Source organism: Mobula hypostoma, chromosome 4 (assembly GCF_963921235.1).
Source record: "Mobula hypostoma chromosome 4, sMobHyp1.1, whole genome shotgun sequence".
NCBI lineage: Eukaryota > Metazoa > Chordata > Chondrichthyes > Myliobatiformes > Myliobatidae > Mobula > Mobula hypostoma.
In genome coordinates, this window is record NC_086100.1 from 97,096,600 (window position 1) to 97,117,761 (window position 21,162).

A 21,162-nucleotide genomic window follows, 5' to 3' on the forward strand; every position below is an offset into this window, starting at 1 on the left:
GTTATGATATTGTTGCACTGTTGTAACTATATGTTATAATTATGTGGTTTTGTTAGTTTTTTCAGTCTTGGTCTGTCCTGTGTCTTGTGATATCTCACCGGAGGAATATTGTATCATTTCTTAATGCATGCATTACTAAATGACAATAAAAGAGGACTGCGTGTCCTCATAATCTAATCTAATGTCTGATTTCTGAATTCTCTCCTGTTTAGCAAATAGTTTACACCTTTATTCCTTCTACCAAAGTGCATGACCATACACAGCTGCCACTTCTTTGCCCATTCTGCTAACCTGTCCTTCTGCAGACCGCCTGCTTCCCCCTCAGCACTACCTGCTCCTCCAACTACCTTCGTAACTTCTGCAAACTTGGCCACAAAGCCATCAATTCCACCTGCTGAACATTAACCAACATTTTTCCCCAGGAACAAAGATCTGGGCATAGGAGTACTATGGCAGTGTAGTGGTTAGCATGATGCTATTGCAGTGCAGTGACCCGGGTTCATTTCCTGCTGCTGTCTATAAGGAGTTTGTACATTCTCTCTGTGACCACATGGTTTCCTCTGTGTGCCCTGGTTTCCTCCCACATTCCAAAGACGTACCAGTTAGTAGGCTAATTGGTCACATGGTGTAATAGTTGGGCTCGTTGGTCCGGAGGGGCCTTTCACCGTGCTGTATCTCTAAATTTAAAAAAAATAGAATCCAAGGCACACAGAGCATTCAACTCCTTTAGCACAAAATTGGAAAGGCAAACAAACAATCTGAGGAGGAGTAGTACACGGTAGCGTCATGGTTAGCTCATCGCTTTACACTACCAGCAACCAGGGTTCAATCCCCACCACCGCCTGCACTTCCACCGAGATGCAGAACAGAGCGTCATAGGAAGTCATTCCTGCCTGTGGCCATCAAACTTTACAACTCCTCCCTTGGAGGGTCAGACACCCTGGGCCAATAGGCTGGTTGTGGACTTATTTCCTGGCATAATTTACATATTACTATTTAATTATTTATGGTTTTATTACTATTTAATTATGTATGGTGCAACTGTAACGAAAACCAATTTCTCCGGGATCAATAAAGTATGACTATGACTATAAAGAGTCTGTATGTTCTCTCTATGATGGTGTGGGTTTCCTCCGGGTGCTCCAGTTTCCTCCCACAGTCCAAAGATGTGCTGGTAGGCAGGTTAATTGGTCATTGTGAATTGTCCCGTGATTGGACTAGGGGATTGCTGGGCAGTGTGGTTTGAAGGCCTGAAAAGGCCTGTTCCAAGCTGTATGTCAATCAAACAGTAAGAGTCACTAGTAACCATTTGCTCGAGAAATTCAGTGGGTCAGGCAGCACCAGTGGAGGGAAATGGACAATTATCATTTTGAGTTCACACTGGGTTGAAAGATAGGGGGGAGATGTTATTAAGGAGATGCATGTGAGTGACTGCCTCCATTTGGAAGGGCTGTTTTTGGCCCTGGATGGTGGCGAGGGACGAGTTTAGGAACAGGCGCAAGGGAAAATGCTTGGGGAGGGGGAGGGATGAACAGACAAGGAGCTTACAGAGAGTGGTTCTTGCAGAAAGCAGAAGGGGATGAGGAATAAAGAGGTGGCTGGTGTGGGAAACTTTAAATAATGATACACCAGATGAACAAGGGCAGGGGAGCTTTATCCCTTTTCTGTCTGCAGGAAGGTGGGGTAAAAACAGATCTGGGAAATAGAGATTCTAGTGATGGCTCCATCAACGGTGGGGGGGGGGGGGGCGGGGAACAAAAGCTCTGTTCTCTGAAAAAGGAAGACGTCATAGAAAAGCTCATCTCAAAAACAGACATGGTGGAGACAGGGAAACAGACACCTACTGTCACTTGTGACAGCACTTAGACCAAGTTAGCAAATGAAAGCAAATACTTAAATCTTTCTGAAGATCAGTTGATTATAGATGATTCATTGCATTAAACGTAGAACTCAAAACACAAGTTCTACACTGCTTCAGCAGCTGAAGCACCAGAAAAACCTTAACTCTGCTGCAGAACTATTTGACTGTGACAATGTTCATTTCAACAACTTGCAACTCTAAGCCTCTATCTGTCACTGTGACCAGAACCTGCCCAGCTCAGCAAAGCCAGACTGAGAGATAACTGATCAATGTCAGATAGGAAGGATGCTCTGCAAAGAAAAAGCCACCCACACAACTTCAGTGATACAAAGGAAACATTAACATTTTCCACTTGCTTTAAACCGAGATTAAATTCACTTTATTTATACAGTTTTACTCCAATGACTGTGTTGCTGTTGTTCTACATCATAGGCCCAGCTGTGTGTGCAAGTATTTGCACAGACTCAAGTGAATGACACAGCAAGCAAATGTTACTGTGCTAAACGCCAAAAAATACACTCTTATATCTTTCATAAATCCCGGTGATTCAGCATCCGGGCTCACTGAACACCGATTCCCAGTCTCTTGGACACACCATGCTCCAGTTCCCATGCACTCTGTGATACACCAGGGTCCTGATTCTCTACTTCTCTGAACACAATGGGGCCCCGTTTTCCAAGCTCCATTAAAACTTATCTTCTTCACTGGAAAATTCATGCCACTGGATAACATTTTAAATAAAAGTGAATTAAAAGGGTACTGGAGATTAAACAGAAATAACACCCGACAGTCCAGAAAAGCAGATAAAGTCCTGAATGTGCCAGGTTTTTCAATTGTTCCTGCACTGATTTGGCAAGTATAGGGATGGTTTGTTAAACAGTTCTGCTGAGGCAGGGCAAATGTATAACATGCTGAAGTTTTACTGAACTGTTTGCATTTATATTATCCTTTTTAGGCTGTTAATTACTTCACCAAAAAGTAAGATCTCCAGAGACACAAGAGACTACAGATGTGGGAATTTGGACCAACCAACAGATAAAAGTGCAGGAGGAACTTAGTGGGTCAGTTAGCATCTGTGGAGAGAAAAGGACATTGATGGTTTGAGTTGAGACCCTTCATCTGGACCCTGAAGTTCATCAAAGTAAAACCTCTAGACTGCAAGTTCAAGTTATAGTGTTGAGCAGGTTGGTATGAACATTCAACATGAATGACTTGGCTTTGGTGGTTCAGTAATTGTGAAGAAATTATTGGTCTAAGAGGGCAAAGGAGAATGTACTGTATATCAACGGTCCCCAACCACCGGGCCGCAGAGCATGCGCTACCGGGCTGTGAGGAAACGATATGATTTGGCGATATGAGTCAGCTGCACCTTTCTTCATTCCCTGTCACAGCCACTGTTGAGCCATTACCCGTGCGTCATCCATTTCAGCGGGGGAAGGAGATCAACTCCTCAAGCTTGCAAATGACGGCGGGCTGAAAAGTATGTTTGACATAACATCTCTGCCGGCATTCTGGATCAAAGTCAAGGCTCAATATCCTGAGATAGCCACGGAAGCACCGAAAATGTTGCTTCCACTTCCAACATATCTCTGCAATGAATGTAACAAAAACTAAATTGCGGATTAGACTGGACGTAAGGAACCCCGTTCGAGTATCGCTGTCTTCCATCACCCCTCGATGGGACTGTCTTGTTGCAGGAAAACAAGCCGAGGGCTCCCATTGATTCAGCGATATTGGTGCATTGCAATGATTTAATAAGTTCATACGGGGAAAATATGCGCTGTGTTTAATATTCAAACGTTACTTAAAATGCTATGATGCTATTGACTTATATAACAATTACAGCACGGAAACAGGCCATCTCTGCCCTTCTAGTCCGTGCCGAACGCTACTCTCACCTACTCCCACCGACCTGCACTCAGCCCATAACCCTCCATTACCTTCCTGTCCATATACCTATTCAATTTTTCTTTAAATGATAATATCGAACCTGCTTCTGACACTTCTACTGGAAGTTTATTCAACACTTACTTCAAATTCCCCTGATAATTGACTTATCGCTATATTCATACGAGGAAAATGAGCTGTGTGTTTAATATTAAATTCGTGAGATAAAGCCTTTTAGAAACAAAATTGAGTGTATTAGCCACTTATCACCGATATTCCGGTCGTGATTAACACCCCCGTCCGAACAGAATCACCAAAAACGATTTATAGAAAAATAATCGACACGAGCGCGCATGCGCACTGGTGCCCGCGCAAGGCTTCATGGTCATTGTAGTCTGTCTCTGGGTAAACGCAACGTGTTTGACTGCTACTCTTGTCCATTGGCAACCATCCCGCCTCCACACCCCACCCCGCCCTCCCGGTCGGCCGGTCCGCAAGAATATTGTCGACATGAAACCGGTCCGCACTGCAAAAAAGGTTGGGGACCCCTGCTGTATATTGGTGGCCTGGTGATGTTTGCAGAGGCTAGATTGCAATTAGAAATAGACATATCTTATGGCACTATGCTGGGAGCTTTCCAAAGGTCATTCAAAATACACAGGTTATTTAAACACCAGACTCGGTAAATGAAGACGAAATTGGACACAGGGATACAGAATCTCTGACAGAAGTGAATGGACAGGCTTTGGCCTTCATTCTGCCAAAAGGAGGATGGAATGTGCAGCCAGTTGAGAGATGAAACCATTTGGTGATGGCTGTGTAATTCACTCATTGTCAAGACTCACTGCTCGTTGTCCCCATCTCTGTAAAGCCAAAAAAGCTAAACCTCCACAATTGGGTATTGGGTAAGATGGCCACAACGATAAGGCAAGTACCACACTGTTCCAGGCCCATTCCTGGAAGGCCGATGGACTTTATTTAGGAGGCAAATCAGAGCACATTTTTTGAGTGTTTTTAAATACTTCTGAAAAAGGTATTACTGTAAATATTGCAGTAGTGGAAGTTTGAAATAAGGGAATGCTGGAATAGCAAGCAGCTCGAGAAGCATTTGTGGAGCATGACATTGAGTTTAAGTTACAATACTACATGAGAACTGGCCAGCTCAGATACAAGGTGGAAAGGATGGTTATCTGAAATGACTGTATTGTTGTTCCTTGAGCTTATAACTGAGCTTCAGTGGAATAGATGCCACTTGACCTACATTTTGTTCTTTTGCCTTTTGGTCTAGAAGTTCAAAGTTATATTTCTGAACGCAATGTTCATTCACAATCTGTTGAATCATACCGAAGGAGGAACGAGAATTGGTTTTATCAGCATCCTGCCATGGAAGTGGCTGACTTTCTGCACACCAAAGATATGAGAGACTACAATGGTGAGGAGACTTTCTCAGTAGATGGATAAGCAAGGAAGCACAAAGCAGTTAATCAGAGCAGTATCTGAAAAGGTTTAGCTAACTTTTTCCGCATTTCATGGCCTTGCTATGACAAGGTATGGCTTCGTCAACCATTAGATAGACGTGCCCTTCTGAGGTTTCAATACATTTTGACAGGCAAAGTGAAATCCTATGTTGTAGATTCAACAAGTTGATAGCTCATATTTAGGTAAGGTTATGTACTCATTGAGCCATGACCGATCCTGACTTGACTGCAACAACAAGGTGAGGGATCCAGCCAACAATGAACTTACAGATGGTGGAAATACTAGTTTTGCAACTGTTAATTGTCCACAGCTGCTCATTGATACCCAGTTTCTGAACTGCTGGACCTGATCTGAGTTTATCCTAATTAGAATTATAGTAATGTTACACAACATGAGGGAAGTGCATTTAATCTGACAATAAGACTTTGTCTCCATAAACACATTGCAGCAGTCATTTCTGTCATGAACAGATACAGCTTCCAGGGGTAGACTGATGAGGAAGAGCTCATCCCTCATGTTGAATCACTCACTATCTGTCACAGCTCCAGACTGTAACTGTATCCTTCAGCATTTAGCCAGCCCAGTTAGTACTGACACTGGTCAGCCATTCTTGGTGACGGATATTGAAATTCCACACCAGCGTACACCTTATGGCCTTGTCATTTTCAAACTAATTCTTCAAAGTGTTATTCATATTTGGAGGAACACTCATTTATCAGGTGGGGAAAGATAGCAGCTAGCATTGTAATCTGCAGTCAAAGCTTCTCATTGTACTCCCTCTGGTCCCACACCCTCAAGTTGGACGAAATGTACAGAAGGATGAGGAGGAGAATCTAGCACATTGTCTCTGGGGTATAGTTTTGTGAGTGTGGCTACGTCAAACTTTTTGCAGATCTGGGGGAAACAGTGGTGAATATGGCTCCCCTACTGAAGAACTACAATCAGTACCAAATTTCAACGCCAGGAGAAATATCTGAATTCTGGAATATGCTGAGTTTTGAAGAGTTATCAATGGAGGAAGAAATCCAGCCTTGAGTTTGGCAGGGGTAGTTTGACGCAAGGCTCCAACAACCAATACATGCCCTAGTACAAAGAGCATTTGGGCAAGGACACATTCAGCCCGAGCTTGATTATTCTTTACATTTTACACTTGTCATCATTCCTCCCAACCTAGTTGACACTGTAGTGAGAAAAATGAGTGGATTTCAGTTGCCTTTCATTTTAAACAATCTGAAATTAAATACTGATGTGTGTATATCCATCCTATACCAGTGCCAGGACAAATGTGCACAATCCCAAGGATCAGCATTTTCAAGAACTTGAGTTTACACTTAATCACTTGTTCCCATAAAAAGCCTTATTCCATCCCATCCTGGCTGATCCCAATTGTACCAAATCATGTTTGCTGTCTTAACCTATGAATATAGACCAATTTAAGGTTATCATAGCCAGGGGTGGTAATGGGGACAAGCTCCCACTACCTATTTAATGCTCCCAATGGCGTGCTCCTCAAATAGCCTCTGACAACCAAGTCCAGCTCCTGGCCTTCCTATGGATTAGCTACTCAGCCAGGCAGAACCGTTCCTACTGATAGGAGAAAGGGAAAGGGTGGGTTACTGGCACCTTAAAACCAGTCGCTTTGGGCAGATGGGGCTTGGCAGCTGTGGTTGGCAGCTCATCTAGGAAAAGGAAAACTCTGATCTCGACCTTCGCTGCCTTGCTGCTCCACCTGCTCATGGGGGGAGGTTTCGGGAGTAAACCTTGAGGGAAAAATCCAGAGCTGGAGTCCCTAAGGCAGTCCTACGTTGAGTTCAATGCTGACTGGCAACTCCTGCGATGCCGCTGGTATCAAACTGTATCGGTCTCTGCCGTTCTTTTGGGTTCAGCAGATTCATGGAGAGTGGGAGCTTCTTACGTGGGCAGTGGTTTGCTCTCCACATCGTACTGCTCAGGCTTGTGTATCTAGACAGCTAGAACACAATATCCATAGTCAACTCTGACTGATGGAGGCCTCAGATAGATCAACTTACTGGCATATGTCTGGTTTTACCATTCACTTCCAGGAGTAGCTAGATTGCTGTTTTTATCAAAACAACAGTGACTGCAAAACTATCAGCTTTTGATTTAAATCCATGAACATTTTCTTAGATTTCTCACCTTTGACCCCCCCCCCCCAATCTCCAACATGACCTTACTGATAAAGAACCTGTCAACACACACAAAAAATGCTGGTGGGTGCAGCAGGCCAGGCAGCATCTATAGAAAGATCCTGATGGAGGGTCTTGGCCCAAAACGTCGACTGTACCTCTTCCTCTAGATGCTGCCTGGCCTGCTGCGTTCACCAGCATTTTTTGTGTGTGTTGCTTGAATTTCCAGCATCTGCAGATTTCCTCGTGTTTGCGTTTTTAAAGAATCTGTCAGACTACTTTCTTATCTTGTGTCTTTCTAAACTCACTTTGTCAACAAGACCCAACTCTTTCAGTTATATTCCTGTAAAATAACTTAAATGGTATTTAAAGTTCAGCTTGATTATATTGGAAAAGCCAAGTCAAGGACAACAAGAACTTAGAGCAATGTTTCAACAGTAGAGATAGGAGGCTGAGGCAGTAGTCAGCTGATGCCATAGGATAAAATTGGCAAACTTTGTGAACAGTGAGATACGCAGTCAGAGTTCTTGGGGTCAAATACAATACCAGAGAGCAGACAGAGCAAGAAGCAGATATCACAAAAAAATGTTCACAATGGGAAAATAGTGAAGCCAAAAAGATCAAAGAAATTGAGTTAAAACTATTACCAGGGGATACAAACAAAGTGAGAGGTCAAAAAGAATTAGTGGAAGGACAAACAAGGAGATAACTTCATGAGGTGCTCAAAGCCATAGGGGAAAAAAAATCAGCTAGATCATAGTTTAGCAGTTGTTGAACAGACAGATTAACTAGGTAATGCCACGCAAGGTGTCAACTGCTTCCTCATACTCAAGACATTTTCCAGCCACTAGGGTTCAATCACAGCCACTTCACAAGGAGCTGAATCCACAAATGGGCAACAAAGTATGTGAATACATGACTTTGCTTCAAATAATATTAGTTGCAGGATAAATATAACCAACGTATGGATTCACAAGTCACTTAATGATGGTCCTGTGAGTACAGTGGATTGCTCGTTTTTCATTATGAGAATATTGACCTTGAGAAGATCTACTCCCCTCTCCTTTACGGAAGTTAACCTCAAATGAAAGATTTTAAAACCTCTGAGATATTTCTATTTACTCTAAAGGCAGCTAGCTGGGATTACTTCTCATGGTAATTTCACCTTTACAACAGAGCATTCCTTCAATGCTGGAGTTGGAGAAGGTTTCTGATAGGAAACTATAGAGAGGACAGCCTATTAACCATATAGTCACACCATTATGTTACAGTCACTACCACTTAATACAATATAATAACAATAAATAGGAACTCTTGTTGTAACCAAAGCGAAAACCCCAGACCTTTGAGCCCCATGCTTACTTGCTGGACATGTGGCTCCTTTGCAAAGGACATTCGAGCCACAGAATGCGAAGACAATGTCAACTCATGATCCTTCATCTCTCCTTCTTCAATCTCCACAATACCTTACATCAGAAAAAAATAAATATTAGTTTATAAACCATTTCCACAGAAAAGCTTTCTGAAATGTTCCTAATACAAACCAATGGTATGCATTAACATCAACTCCATTTATATAGAGCATCTTTAATGCAGTAAAAGTGTTCTAAAATATCTCATAGAAAGAACAGCAGAAAACAAATTAATACGAAGTCACATTGGTTGGTTTTAAGCAAGATCTTGAAGGGGAGAAAAAACAGATAGAGCAAGGTTGTTCTGGGAGAGTTTAGGGCCTTGTCAGCTCACAGTACAGACATCAGTAGTGGAGTCATTAAAAATCTCAGGTGGCTAGAGTTAAAGGAAGGGTTTATATTACTGAGGTGATTATATAATGGGCTGATATAGGACAATGAATGTAAAAAATTGAGACACACAAACTAGGAGCCAGCTAGCTCAGCGTTCATCAGGAGGTGCTAATCATGATACAGGCAGTTTGGACTTCTAGTTTACAGAGAGAAACAGAGGTCAGTCTGGAATGGAACAATCACATCTAGAGGTCACAAATAAATAGATTCTACACCCGTTATGTTGAGTGTTAACATCCCCAAAGATCTGTCCTGGGTCCAACACATTGATGCAATTCCAAAAACATGCCAGAAGCTATATTTCATTGAGTTTGAGGAAATTTGGTAGCAAATTGTACAGTGAAGAGCATTCTGCCCAGTTACATCACTACCTTGTATGGAGACGCCAATGGATAGGGTCAAAGGGTTGTAAAGTCAGTCTGCTCTATCACAGCCACTAGCCTCCCCACCATGAAGGAAATCTTCACAAGCTGCTGCATCAAGGTGACATCCATTATTGGGGACCCTCATCATTCAGAACATGTCCCCTTCTCATTGCTACCATCAGGGAGGAGGTACAGGAGCCTGAAAAAACACACTCAACGTTTGAGGGACAGCTTCTTCCTCTCCAGCATCAGATTTCTGAATAGTCCATGATTACTACTTCACCATTTTGCTTTCTTTGTGCACAGCCAAACAAAACAGCTTCACTCTGATGCCAAGGAGCAACAGTACCAACAGTCATACACAGCGCAAGGTCTATATAGCACATAAGAAAGCAAGCAGACAAAATACAGTCACACGAAAAAGTAGTCCAACACCCAGAGTGCATGAGTGTTGCAGCAGTCGAACACAATACAGCTGTCAAGTGAGCATGAGGTGGGGGGGGGGAGAGAGAGAGAGAGCATTGACTCCAGCTTGGACACCGTGCCACACTGCTCCCAGCACTCCGGAGGAGTGTACTGACTCCAACACCTCTCTCCTTGGTGACAGAGTGGCTCGAGGCTTGGTCCTCGCTACAAACATGGCCACACAGCTCCCCCGCCGTCCGTCAATAAATCAGTGAATGCAGTATCCACATTAACAATGTCCAACAGGGTCTTGCCATCACAAGAGGTGTGAGTAAGATGATCACTTGCAGTTAGACCGCACACCACCTTTGTGCACCTTCTCCGATCCAACACCTCTCTGATGCAGGCAGCAGCATGACCTGCACCAAGTCCAGCACCTTCAGTTTCTCTGCCAACTAGTAACTCACTGATGGGGTTGACCTGCAGTAATTTAAGTATATTCAATGCTTGAATAGGGGCAAACAGGAATCTTTGCAGTCCATATATCATGGAGCCTTCACAGCAAACAATTCCACTCATACCACACCAGGGGAAAGAGAATAAACTGGGCCAGGGCAGGTAACAACTGTGAAAACTGAAAAGGATTAGAGTTAAGAATAATAGCAGTGATGCAAGAGGAAACTTATACAATCCACTGCTTTTGGTTTTTCCTCATCCTTTTAATAGATATGAACTACATTACTGCAGAGTATAATCACTAAACAAGACCATGTGAATAGAATTTAGCATCAAGAGAGGGTGATCATTTTGCATCCTACAGTCAGTGGGAATTAGAGGAGAGATATTGTACGGAAGCAAATCAGACAAAGGCACACGAGCAATAGGGTTGTAACAAAAACGGATTTTAACTTTCCCAGTATTGACTGGGATTTGCCATCTTGCAAAGGTTTAGATGGAATGGTATTTGCAAAGTGTGCCCAAGAGTGCTTTCTGAGACAATAGGTGGATTGTCCAAACAGAGAAATGAGACAGTAGTTGACTTTACCTTAGGGAAAGGAATTGAGCAGGTGGGAGAAGTGTCAGAGGGGGATCTCTTCAGGAACAGTGACTATATTTATGTAAGTTTCAAAGTAGTTATGGAAAGGGTTAAAGATGGTCCTCAAGTTAAGGTCTTAAATCGGAAGAAAGCTGATTACAGCAGCATAAAAGACAACCTGCAGAAAGCAGATCAGGGAAGATGCTTGTAGGTAAAGTGTCAAGTGAGAATCTTTCAAAAGAGAATTATAAGACCACAGGGCGTGTTCCAGTAAGAGTGAAAAGGCCAGAGATAGCGTAGCTTGGGAAACTTTGATAATAAAGGGTAGACTTTTTTTTTTAAAAAGGCCTATGACAGATATAGGCAACAGAAATTGAGAAAGACTCTTAAGAAACATAGAGAGCAAAGGGGAGCACTTAGAGAAGGGCACAAGGGGGCCATGAGATATCCTTGGCAGTTAAGATGAAGAAGAACCTAAGAGTGAGCGGGAAAGAGTAGTCCCCTAGATGTGGAGTCAGGAGCTGTGGGTAAGGCCCTTAAAAAGCATGTCTCATCTCTATTCACTAAGGATAAGGAAGGTTTTGGGTAACTTTGATAGTCAGTTCCGTATCAGCATTAAGAAGCTGAAGATATTAGAAATCTTAGAACATATAAGGGTGACTAAAATCTATCTCAGGGTGCAAGGCAGAAGACTGCGGGAGCCCTGACAGTATTTTTTGATTCATCATTAAGCACGGGTGAGGTACCAGAATACAGGTTATAGAAGTTAACAGTATTCCTTTATTTAAGAAGGGAAATGGGTTAAGGCAAACAATCACAGGCCGGTGAGTCTTATATCAATCATAAGGAAATTAATGCAGGAAATTCCAAGGGATGGTCAAGGAATAGCCCACATGGCTTTGTGCAGTCAAAATTCTGTCTCACAAATCTCACTGAGATTTTAAGGAAGTGACTGAAATGACTGATGAAGGCAGAGTGGTAGTGCTTGCCTACATAGAATTTAGTAAGGCATTTGACAAGGTCCTGCATAATGAGCTAGTCCAGAAGGTCGACACATGGAATTTAAGGTAATCTGGCGAACTGGATCCAGAAGTGGCTTGTTGATAGGAAGCAGAAAGTAGTGGAGCAGAAACGTTTTGCTTATTGGAAATCTGTGACAAGTAGTGTACCACAGGGGTCAGAGCTGGGTCTTCCATTAATTGTGATATATATAAATAACTTACATGTGAATGTAGGAGGTACAATTCGAAGTTTGTAAATGACACAAAAATCAGGGGTGTTACAGATAGTAAGGAAGGCTGTCTAAGGCTACAGCAGGATAAAGATCATGGAAAGTTGGGCAAATGGAACTTAATCCCAACAAGTGTGACGTGATCCATTTTGGGAAGTCAAATTGGAGTAGAAGTATGGTAAATAATAGGGTACTAAGAAATGTTGATGAACATTGAGGTTCAAGTCTATTATTCCAAAAGTGGCATCAAGAGCTGAAAGGTAACATTGTAACTATACAAATCAATGGTCAGGCCACAACTGGGGCACTGTATGCAGGTCTGGTCACCACATTCCAGGTAAGATGTGATTTTGTTGGAAACAGATTCTAGTGGATGTTGTCTGGATTTACGGAGAGAGACTGGACTTTATTTTCACTGGAGCAACCGCATGGAGAAAATGAAATGATGAGAGGCAGCGAAAAGATCATTATCTTTTACGCATGGTAGGTGTAATGTATTATGTGAGTATTCGTAGCGTCAGAGTGCGTATGACATCAGGACGTGGAGAAGTAAAAACTGGAAGTCTAGTGAATAAACATGGTTGTTCAATCTACAGCAGTGTCCGAGTCACAACTATATAATCATGTCAACTCAGATAGAGGACATTGTGTCTCAGTGTGCCGTCTGTAATGAAAACAAAAACAGCAATCCAAGAGAGCCTCTGCTTCCCTACCCACTACCAGGAAGACCATGGGAGAAGATTGGCATAGATCTCTTTCACTACAATGGTGCAGAATATCTGCTTTGTGTGGACTATTCAAAATATCCAGAGATCACCAAGTTAAGTGACACGTCCAGTCGAGGTGTCATTACCGCAATGAAGTCAACATTCACAAGACATGGTATTCCAGATATTGTCGTTAGTGACAATGGTCCACAATATGCCAGCGGCGAGTTCAGAGGGTTCTCAGAAAGCTGGGAATTTCAACATGTTACTTCCAGTCCAGGGCACGCTCAGTCTAATGGACAAGCAGAGAGAACTGTACAAACTGTCAAGAACATGCTCAGGAAGGCACATAGCAGCAACGGTGACCCTTACATTGCTCTGCTTGAATACCGCAACACACCACTTGAGGGTGTGGGGTTCTCTCCTGCGCAGTTGTTGATGGGACGTCGCCTGAAGTCCAAACTGCCAACATCCACAACTCTACTGATTCCTGAAGGTAATGCTCAAGTATATGACAAGCAAAGGTACAAACAAATAAAGCAAAAGAGCTACTATGACAGATATACAAGACAGTTGCCAGATCTGCAGACAGGTGAAAATGTCAGAATACAGAGAGGAGACATTTGGCAACCAGCTGTGGTTGTGAACAGACATCAGCAACCAAGATCCTTCATAGTTCGCACGCCGGATGGAAGAGTCTACAGGAGGAGCAGGAAGCATCTGCTGAAGACAGGCGAGAGGGAGTTTCCACGTACAGATGCACAGGACATTTCCACATACACAGACATGGAAACAAACGACACCAAGAATGATGCAGTCCGCAGAGACACAGAGGTCACTCGAGAGACTAACACGGATAAAGGACAAGCACAGTCACAGTTGTATCACACATGGTCTGGGAGACAAGTCAAACTTCCAGCTAGATACAGAGACTAGACATACATACAGTCTCACACAGTTTGAGGCAAAGTCACACATGTCATAAGTTCCAAGGTATGAAATAAAAGGTTTATTAGTCTATGTTAGTAAAAGAAAATACACTGCTGTTAGTATTGTAAGATACAATGCAGAATATAGTACAAGGTAAGTTTTTTTAGTTTATGTCATGGTTGTTGCACTGTAAGAAGGACATACCTAGAGGCATTGTTTTTGTAATTCACAGTGTTGTAAAAAGAAAAAAAAATCTTGAGAAGGGGGATGTAATGTATTGTGTGAGTATTCGTAGCGTCAGAGTGCGTATGATGTCAGGACGTGGAGAAGTAAAAATGGAAGTCTGGATAATAAACGTGGTTGTTCAATCTACAGCAATGTCCGAATCACATCAATATTACAGTAGGGATATTAAATACAAAAGGCCATAGCTTTAAGGCAAGAGGAAGGAACTTTATAGAGGACTACAGGGGAAAGATTTGGTTCACATTTGGGCTGTAGTGCAAGTATGGATGCCAAAATGAAATTCGTAACATTTAGCTGGGTACAGACAGTTCCAAAATAAGGAGTGAAAAATATTCCAAACAATACAGCCTTATTAGCACACTGGAAACTAAAATATTGCACTATTAATAATCCCAAATAGTCTCAAAAAGGCTGTTCCAACTAAATGCACATCAATCATCTCCATTGTCCAGCTCAGAGACTCACAGTGGTGAACAGAGAATTCAGGGGAACAGACGCTGCTCCAAACTCATGCAAGTAAAAATCTGTCATAGAAATTTTATTTGCTTTATGTCTGTGCTAGAATTCACAAAAAGGCAAACGTGCTGAAATCAACAGTAGAAACATTATGGCCATAACCCCAAACATTTATAAGGATAGGACAGATTACAATAAAGTTCAAAGTAAATTTATTATCAAAGTACATACATCACGATATACAACCATGAGATTCATTTTCTGGTGGGCATACTCAATAAATCTATAACAGAATAATGACCAAAACAGAATCAGTGAAAGACCAATTAGTGTGGGCGTTCAATTAGTGTGTAAAAGACAACAAACTTTGCAAATACAAGAAAGAAAGAAATAATTGTAACAAACAAATATGCAATAAATATTGAGAACATGAAATGAAGAGCGCTTGAAAATGAGTCCGTAGGTTGTGGGAACAGTCCAGTGATGGGGCAAGTGAAGTTATTCCCTTTGGATTCAGGAGCCTGATGGTTGAGGGGTAACAATTGTTCCTGAACCTGGTGGTGAGAGTCCTGAGGTTCCTGTACCTTCTTCCCGATGGCAGCAGTGAGAAGAGAGAATGACCAGGATGGTGGGGGTCCCTAATACTGGATGCTGCTTTCCTGTGATAACACTCCACGTAGATGTGCTCAATGGTGGGGAGCCTCCTGGGCCGATTTCACTACATTTTGTAGGATTTTTCATTCAAGGGTATTGGTATTTCCATACCAGGCTGTGATGCAGCCAATCAATATATTCTCTACCACACATCTATAGAAGTTTGTCAAAGTTATAGATGTCATTCCAAATCTTTGCAAATTCCTAAGTAGAAGCCCTGCTGTATTTTCTTTGTAATTGCATTTACGTGCTAGGGCCAGGACAGGTCCTCTGAAATGGTAACATCTAGGAATTTAAAGCTGCTGACCCTCTCCACCTCTGATCCTCCAGTGAGGACTGGCTCATGGGCCTCCGGTTTCCTTCTCCTGAAGTAAAAAAAAATCAGCTCCTTGGTCTTGCTGACACTGAGTGAGAGGTTGTCGTTGTGGCACCACTCAGATTTTTAATCTCCCTCCTATTTACAGATTCACCACCACCTTTGATTCAGCCGACAATTGTACTGTCAGCAAACCTGAATATGGCTTTGCAGCTCTGCTTAGTCACACAGTCGAAAGTGCAAAGTGAGTAAAACAGGGGGCTAAGCACACAGCCTTGTGGTGCACCTGTACTGATGGTGATTGTGGCGGAGATGTTGTTGCTAACCTGAACTGACTGGGGTCTGCAAGTGAGGAAATTGAGGATCCAACTGGCCAAGGAGGCCAAGGTCCTGAAGGTTATTGATTAGTTTTGAAGGATGATAGTATTGAATGCTGAGCTGTAATCAATAAGAGCATCCTGATGTATGCACATTTGCTGTCCAGATGATCTAGGGTTGAGTGATGAGCCAAGGCAACGGCATCTGTCGTGGACCTGTTGCTCAGGTAGGCAAGTTAGAGTGGATCCAAGTTGCTTCTCAGAGAGGAGTTTAGCTGCTTCATCACCAACCTCTCAAAACGTGTCTTCACAGAGCATGTAAGTGCCACTGGATCATGGTCATTGAGGCAGATTACCATATTCTTCTTAGGCACCAGTCTAATTGAAGCATGTGGGTACCTCAGACTGCCGAAGGGAGGGGTTAAAGATCTCAGTGAACGCTCCAGCCAAATGATCAGCACAGGTCAGGTTGTTAGTGCACAGCCAGGTACCCCGAATGCTTCTCACAAGTACACTCTTCTGAAGGATGCTCAAAGACTGAAATCACAAGATCATCAGGGCCTGTGGGAGTTTGTGATGGTTCCTCCATGTTTTGATGGTCAAAGTGAATACAGAAGGCAGTGAGGTCATCTGGAAACGAAGCCCTGTGTTGCCCATGTTGTTTGATTTTACTCAAGCCCTGCCACAACTGTCGAGCATCCTTCACTGACTCAGGTTTAGTCCAAAATTGCCACTCCAGCCGCGAGATGGCTTTCCAGAGGTTGTTCCTAGACCTCTTGTAACTTTCTTGGTCACCACACTTGAATGCCTCTGATCTAGTCCTCAGCAGATTGTGGATCTCATGGTTCATCCAGGGGTTTCTGGTTGGGAAAGACTGAATGATTTTGAGGAAACCACTCATCTACAACTGTCCTTATGAAGTCCATAACAACCATGGAGTATTCACTCAGATCCAGCAACTCAAAGCAATCCCACTTCTCTGGAGGAGGAGGCTCCTCTGCCTTCCACGACCACCTCTTTGTTGTCCTCATCTCCGGAACCTTGCTCTTTAGCCTCTGCCTGTATGCAGATAGGAGGACAGGCAAGTGATCAGATTTACCAAAATGTGACCTGGACATGGAATGGTAGGCATTCTTTATCTTAGTATAACAGTGGTCTAGTGTGTTGGCACCTCTGGTGCTACAGGTTATCTGCTGATGGTACCTGGGCGGGGTTTTATTCAAACAAACCTGGTTGAGTACAATCTAAAAGGCATTGTGATGGACTATTTCTTGTTTGGTGACGGCATCATGCAGTATCTCAAGCTCTTGATTACAGTCGGCCACTGGTGGTATGTAAACTCCAGTGAGGATCATGGATGAGAAGTCCCTAGATAATAGAACGGGTGCCATTTGATACTTAGGTGTTCAAGGTCCTGCAAATTATATAAAAAGTGTTGTGAAAGGTTATGACAGCTAATGAAACATCAAATGCCATTTGCTTTTTAGGGGACTAGGAACTTACCAATAAGATTGTAAGAAATATAGAAAGCTCAAAAGGAATTTATAACAGCAAGCAATGAGAAGATTCTCTTGCTTTAGCATGAGGTACTTGGTATATTCATGCAAATACAAACTATTTCTTCAAAAGACATCTTCACTTCAGGCTGGTTGGCTGCATTTTCATATTTTTTTAAAAAAGCAAACAATTCTGAGGCAAAAACCAGAGGTATTTAGGCTTAGAGATAAAGGGGAAAAATAGATAGATGCCAAATCTGTATAAAAAAAATGCTTTTCCTGTTTGGATAATATCTATCAACAAAGGACTCTCTGATAACCATGTCAGCAAAAGCAAGTTATAAAAAAAGATATCCAAAGGAACCTATGCAATACTGATTGACTACATTCAATTTCTATTCTATTCAGCAAGAATATCACAGAGTGCAAAGACATTAACAGAAATTAATTTGCAATTTGATATAATTCCAGAGATATCAACGTTTAAATCCAAAATTATGCCTCTACTGTGCCTGTTGAAAGCTGATTCTCTAACTTTTGGTGATTCACTGCAATGGATTAGAGACGGGTTAACAAGTTGTGCTGCTTTTTTTTAAAAACAGTGGAAATTTTTTTTTTTTTTTTTTTTGAGGGTGTTGCCAGAAACTTTGAAGACACAAGAAGAGCCATGTTATTACTTGGTGAAAGAGATGCAGCTGGAAAAACAGAATGGTAATTTGGTCACGTTACTCATAGCATTCTAATGCAACAGCCAGAAAACAAGGGAGGAGAATAATCTGTACTTCACTACTAAAATCCTACTCATAAAAAAAATCTGCATTTTATTTAAAAAAGGAACGTTAATATGAGATAGCACAGGACTTAAATTTACAAAGCTTTCCAAGCCCCAGATCAGATCCAATGGTCGGGAACTGACACTTCATTGCAGTACAAAAGAAATGCCACAGTTGTAGTGGGGCCATCTTCTGGTTCTGATAACTATCTTTGCAACTCAGGGCAAGCCCTCGTCATTTCAGTTACCAGCTGTGATGAGAATACACATACATTAAGATGTTAGCTGGCCTGTGCTGGCACCAGTGGGATCAGCAGTTGGTCTGCCACCTGTCTTCAGGAGAGAGAGAGATAAGGAAAACAATGGAGCAGCATTTGGAGATGTTAATGAAGGGACGGGAGAGAGTAACGGAAGGAGAGCTGTCAAGATCGGCTCCCCCTTTGAACCCTGAACTGTTTGAAGTGATGGACAGGCGATACCCCAGCAGGGGGATAAAAAGGGACAGGTTCGCTAAGGCAAGACACACACGACACCCCGAGGTAACGAGACCCTGGAAGCGGTGCGTCTCCCACAAGTCGGTGGGAAGTTTTGGAAGGCTGGTCGCGGGACCAAGCCATGGACGCACAGGGTGGAAAGGCACGATCAGCGGGAACCTGGTGTGTGTCCGCCCTTGCCTGGGTGCCAGGTTCACCGCAGAGAAACAATCGTATCTGGAAACGGAGGGGTCACGGTCGGTGACCTCAGATGACATCACAAAGGACTCGCCCGAAAGCTGACTGCGAAGAATATCGAAGGTCTGTGTGGAAGACGTTTGAATATTCATTAATTTTTGCTCTCTCTCTCCTTCCCCCCACTGTCCATCTCCCACGGCAGTGATTACTGCGAACTGAACTGAACTAAATTGAACTGAACTTTGCATCACTTTGAAACTGGTCACTTACCCCTAGACGACGATAGAGCTTGATTGATCCTGTTATCTTAATTCTGTGTACATGTGTGTTTATCATTGCTGAACTGTTGTATTTATTATCCTTTTGATTAGAGTACTGTGTTGCTTGTTTCTTTAATAAAACTTTCTTAGTTCTAGTAGTCCAGGCTCCAACTGAGTGATCCATTTCTGCTGGTTTGGCAACCCAGTTACGGGGTACGTAACATAAGTGGGGGCTCGTCCGGAATTTTGAACACTAAATTTGGGACGGAGTAAATTGATCGGGTTAAAATTCCCGAAAGAAAGAAAAGACAAACAGCAGAAATGGAGGTTGAGGAATTTATAAAGGCGCCGACCTTGGAGGCATCAGAGGATGCCAGGAAAGCGGAATTGGTAGCTGTGGCCAAATGGTTGAATCTTGCTAAGGGGAAGTCGACAATGAGGAGAGGGGAGATACACAGAGCTATCGTAGAGTACTATGTATCTAAAGGTGTGTTTCCCCAAGGCGAGCTGGAGGTGGTGTCTATTGAAAAACCTGCTGGAGACGCGGTACAGGCGCAGCTTGAAAAACTGAGACTCAAGCACAAGTTCCAGGTACGGCAGTTAGAACACGAAGAGAAGCAGTTAGAAAGGCAGGAGAGAGAGTTAGAAAGGCGGGAGAAAGAGAAACAGTTAGAAAGGCAGGAGAGAGAGAGAGAGAGAGAGAGAGACAGTTGGAGCGAGAGGAGAAACAGAGGGAAAGGGAATTCGAGCTGGAGAAGTTAAAGATAAGGGCAGAGCAGGGGCCCGTGCCGAACCAAGGTGGAGGGTTCCAGGCGACCCAGGAGGTTAGGCTGGTTCCCCCATTTGACGATACCGACGTGGATCGGTACTTTCTCCATTTCGAAAAAGTTGCTACACGTCAGGACTGGCCGAGAGATAAGTGGGCTGTCTTGCTTCAGAGTGTACTGAAAGGGAAAGCCCAACAAGCTTACTCAGCTTTGTCCGCGGAAGATGCCCAGAGGTATGAGGTGGTGAAAGAGGCCATCCTCAGGATTTATGAGTTGGTCCCGGAAGCATACCGGCAAAGGTTCCGGAATGCGAGGAAGCAGTGGGACCGCACGTATTTAGAGTTTGCCCGTGAGATGCAGACATATTGTGAGCGTTGGTGCACCTCGAAGGGAGTAGAGGGGGATTATGACAGACTGCTACAGCTGATCCTGGTCAAGCAGTTTAAAGGTTGTGTCCCTGAGGGTATGAGACCCTACCTAGATGAGAAAGAGGCAGCCATGTTAGCCGCAACTTCTAAGTTAGCGGATGAGTATGCGTTGACGCATAAAATGAAGTTTGCCCCGAGTAAAGGCTACCAGAAGGGTAGTCAGGACGGCGGGGAGAGTCCGCCAGAAAAGTCAGAAAGTAAGCCGGGGACTAGTGGGAAGGATAAGGTAGACCAGGAGCAGTCTGGTAGGAAGTCTCCTGGGGTTGTCTGTTATAATTGCGGGAAAGTCGGACACTTTGCGTCCAGGTGCTTTGCCCCAAAGAAGGAGACGGGAAAAGGAAAAACGGCAATTTTGACTGGCTGTATCGAGTTGGTAAACAAACCGCTAGGAGAGGAAAGGTCTGCCAAAGTTTAGGAAGGGCGTGAGAGGTTTATCTCGGCCGGATTGGTGTCAGTGAAGGAGGGAGTAAACCCAGTTCCAGTGCGGATCTGGAGAGTCACGGAAGCGTGTCAGTTATTGATATTGAAGAGTGTATTAGAGTTTAGCTCAGAGACCCAGACTGGGGAGGTCAAGGTCAAAGGTATTGGGGAAGGGACAGAGGCAGTCCCTTTGCACCAGATACACCTACAAAGCAACCTGGTCTCTGGACTAGTCACAATCGGGGTGAGGCCCGAATTACCGATGAAAGGCGTGGAAGTCTTGCTCGGTAATGACCTCGCCGGGGGAATCGTGTTCCCAGTCGTGAGATTGACAGGTCAGCCTGCCAGCATTGAGGCCCCGCCCATGGACTCACAGGTTCATCACGGGACTGCGGTAGTAAATTTAGCTGAGACGTTTCTGCCAGCCTTGTACGAGAAGGGGGTAGAAAGTGAAAAGAAGGAATGTAGTGAAACAAGAGGTAGTGAGGGAGCTGAGACAGACTTAG

The 21,162-nt window shown here is 43.4% G+C and overlaps 1 protein-coding gene across 2 annotated transcripts in view; it reads right to left on the bottom strand.

Annotated features, from left to right (window-relative positions):
• Positions 1-21,162, bottom strand: part of thap4 (THAP domain containing 4) — a 67,731-nt gene that overhangs the window by 15,949 nt on the left and 30,620 nt on the right. For both annotated transcript variants that reach the window (XM_063046232.1, XM_063046231.1), the window contains exon 4: positions 8,737-8,840. In XM_063046232.1, coding sequence (XP_062902302.1) covers positions 8,737-8,840 — 104 coding nt within the window. The remainder of the gene's footprint in view (positions 1-8,736; positions 8,841-21,162) is intronic.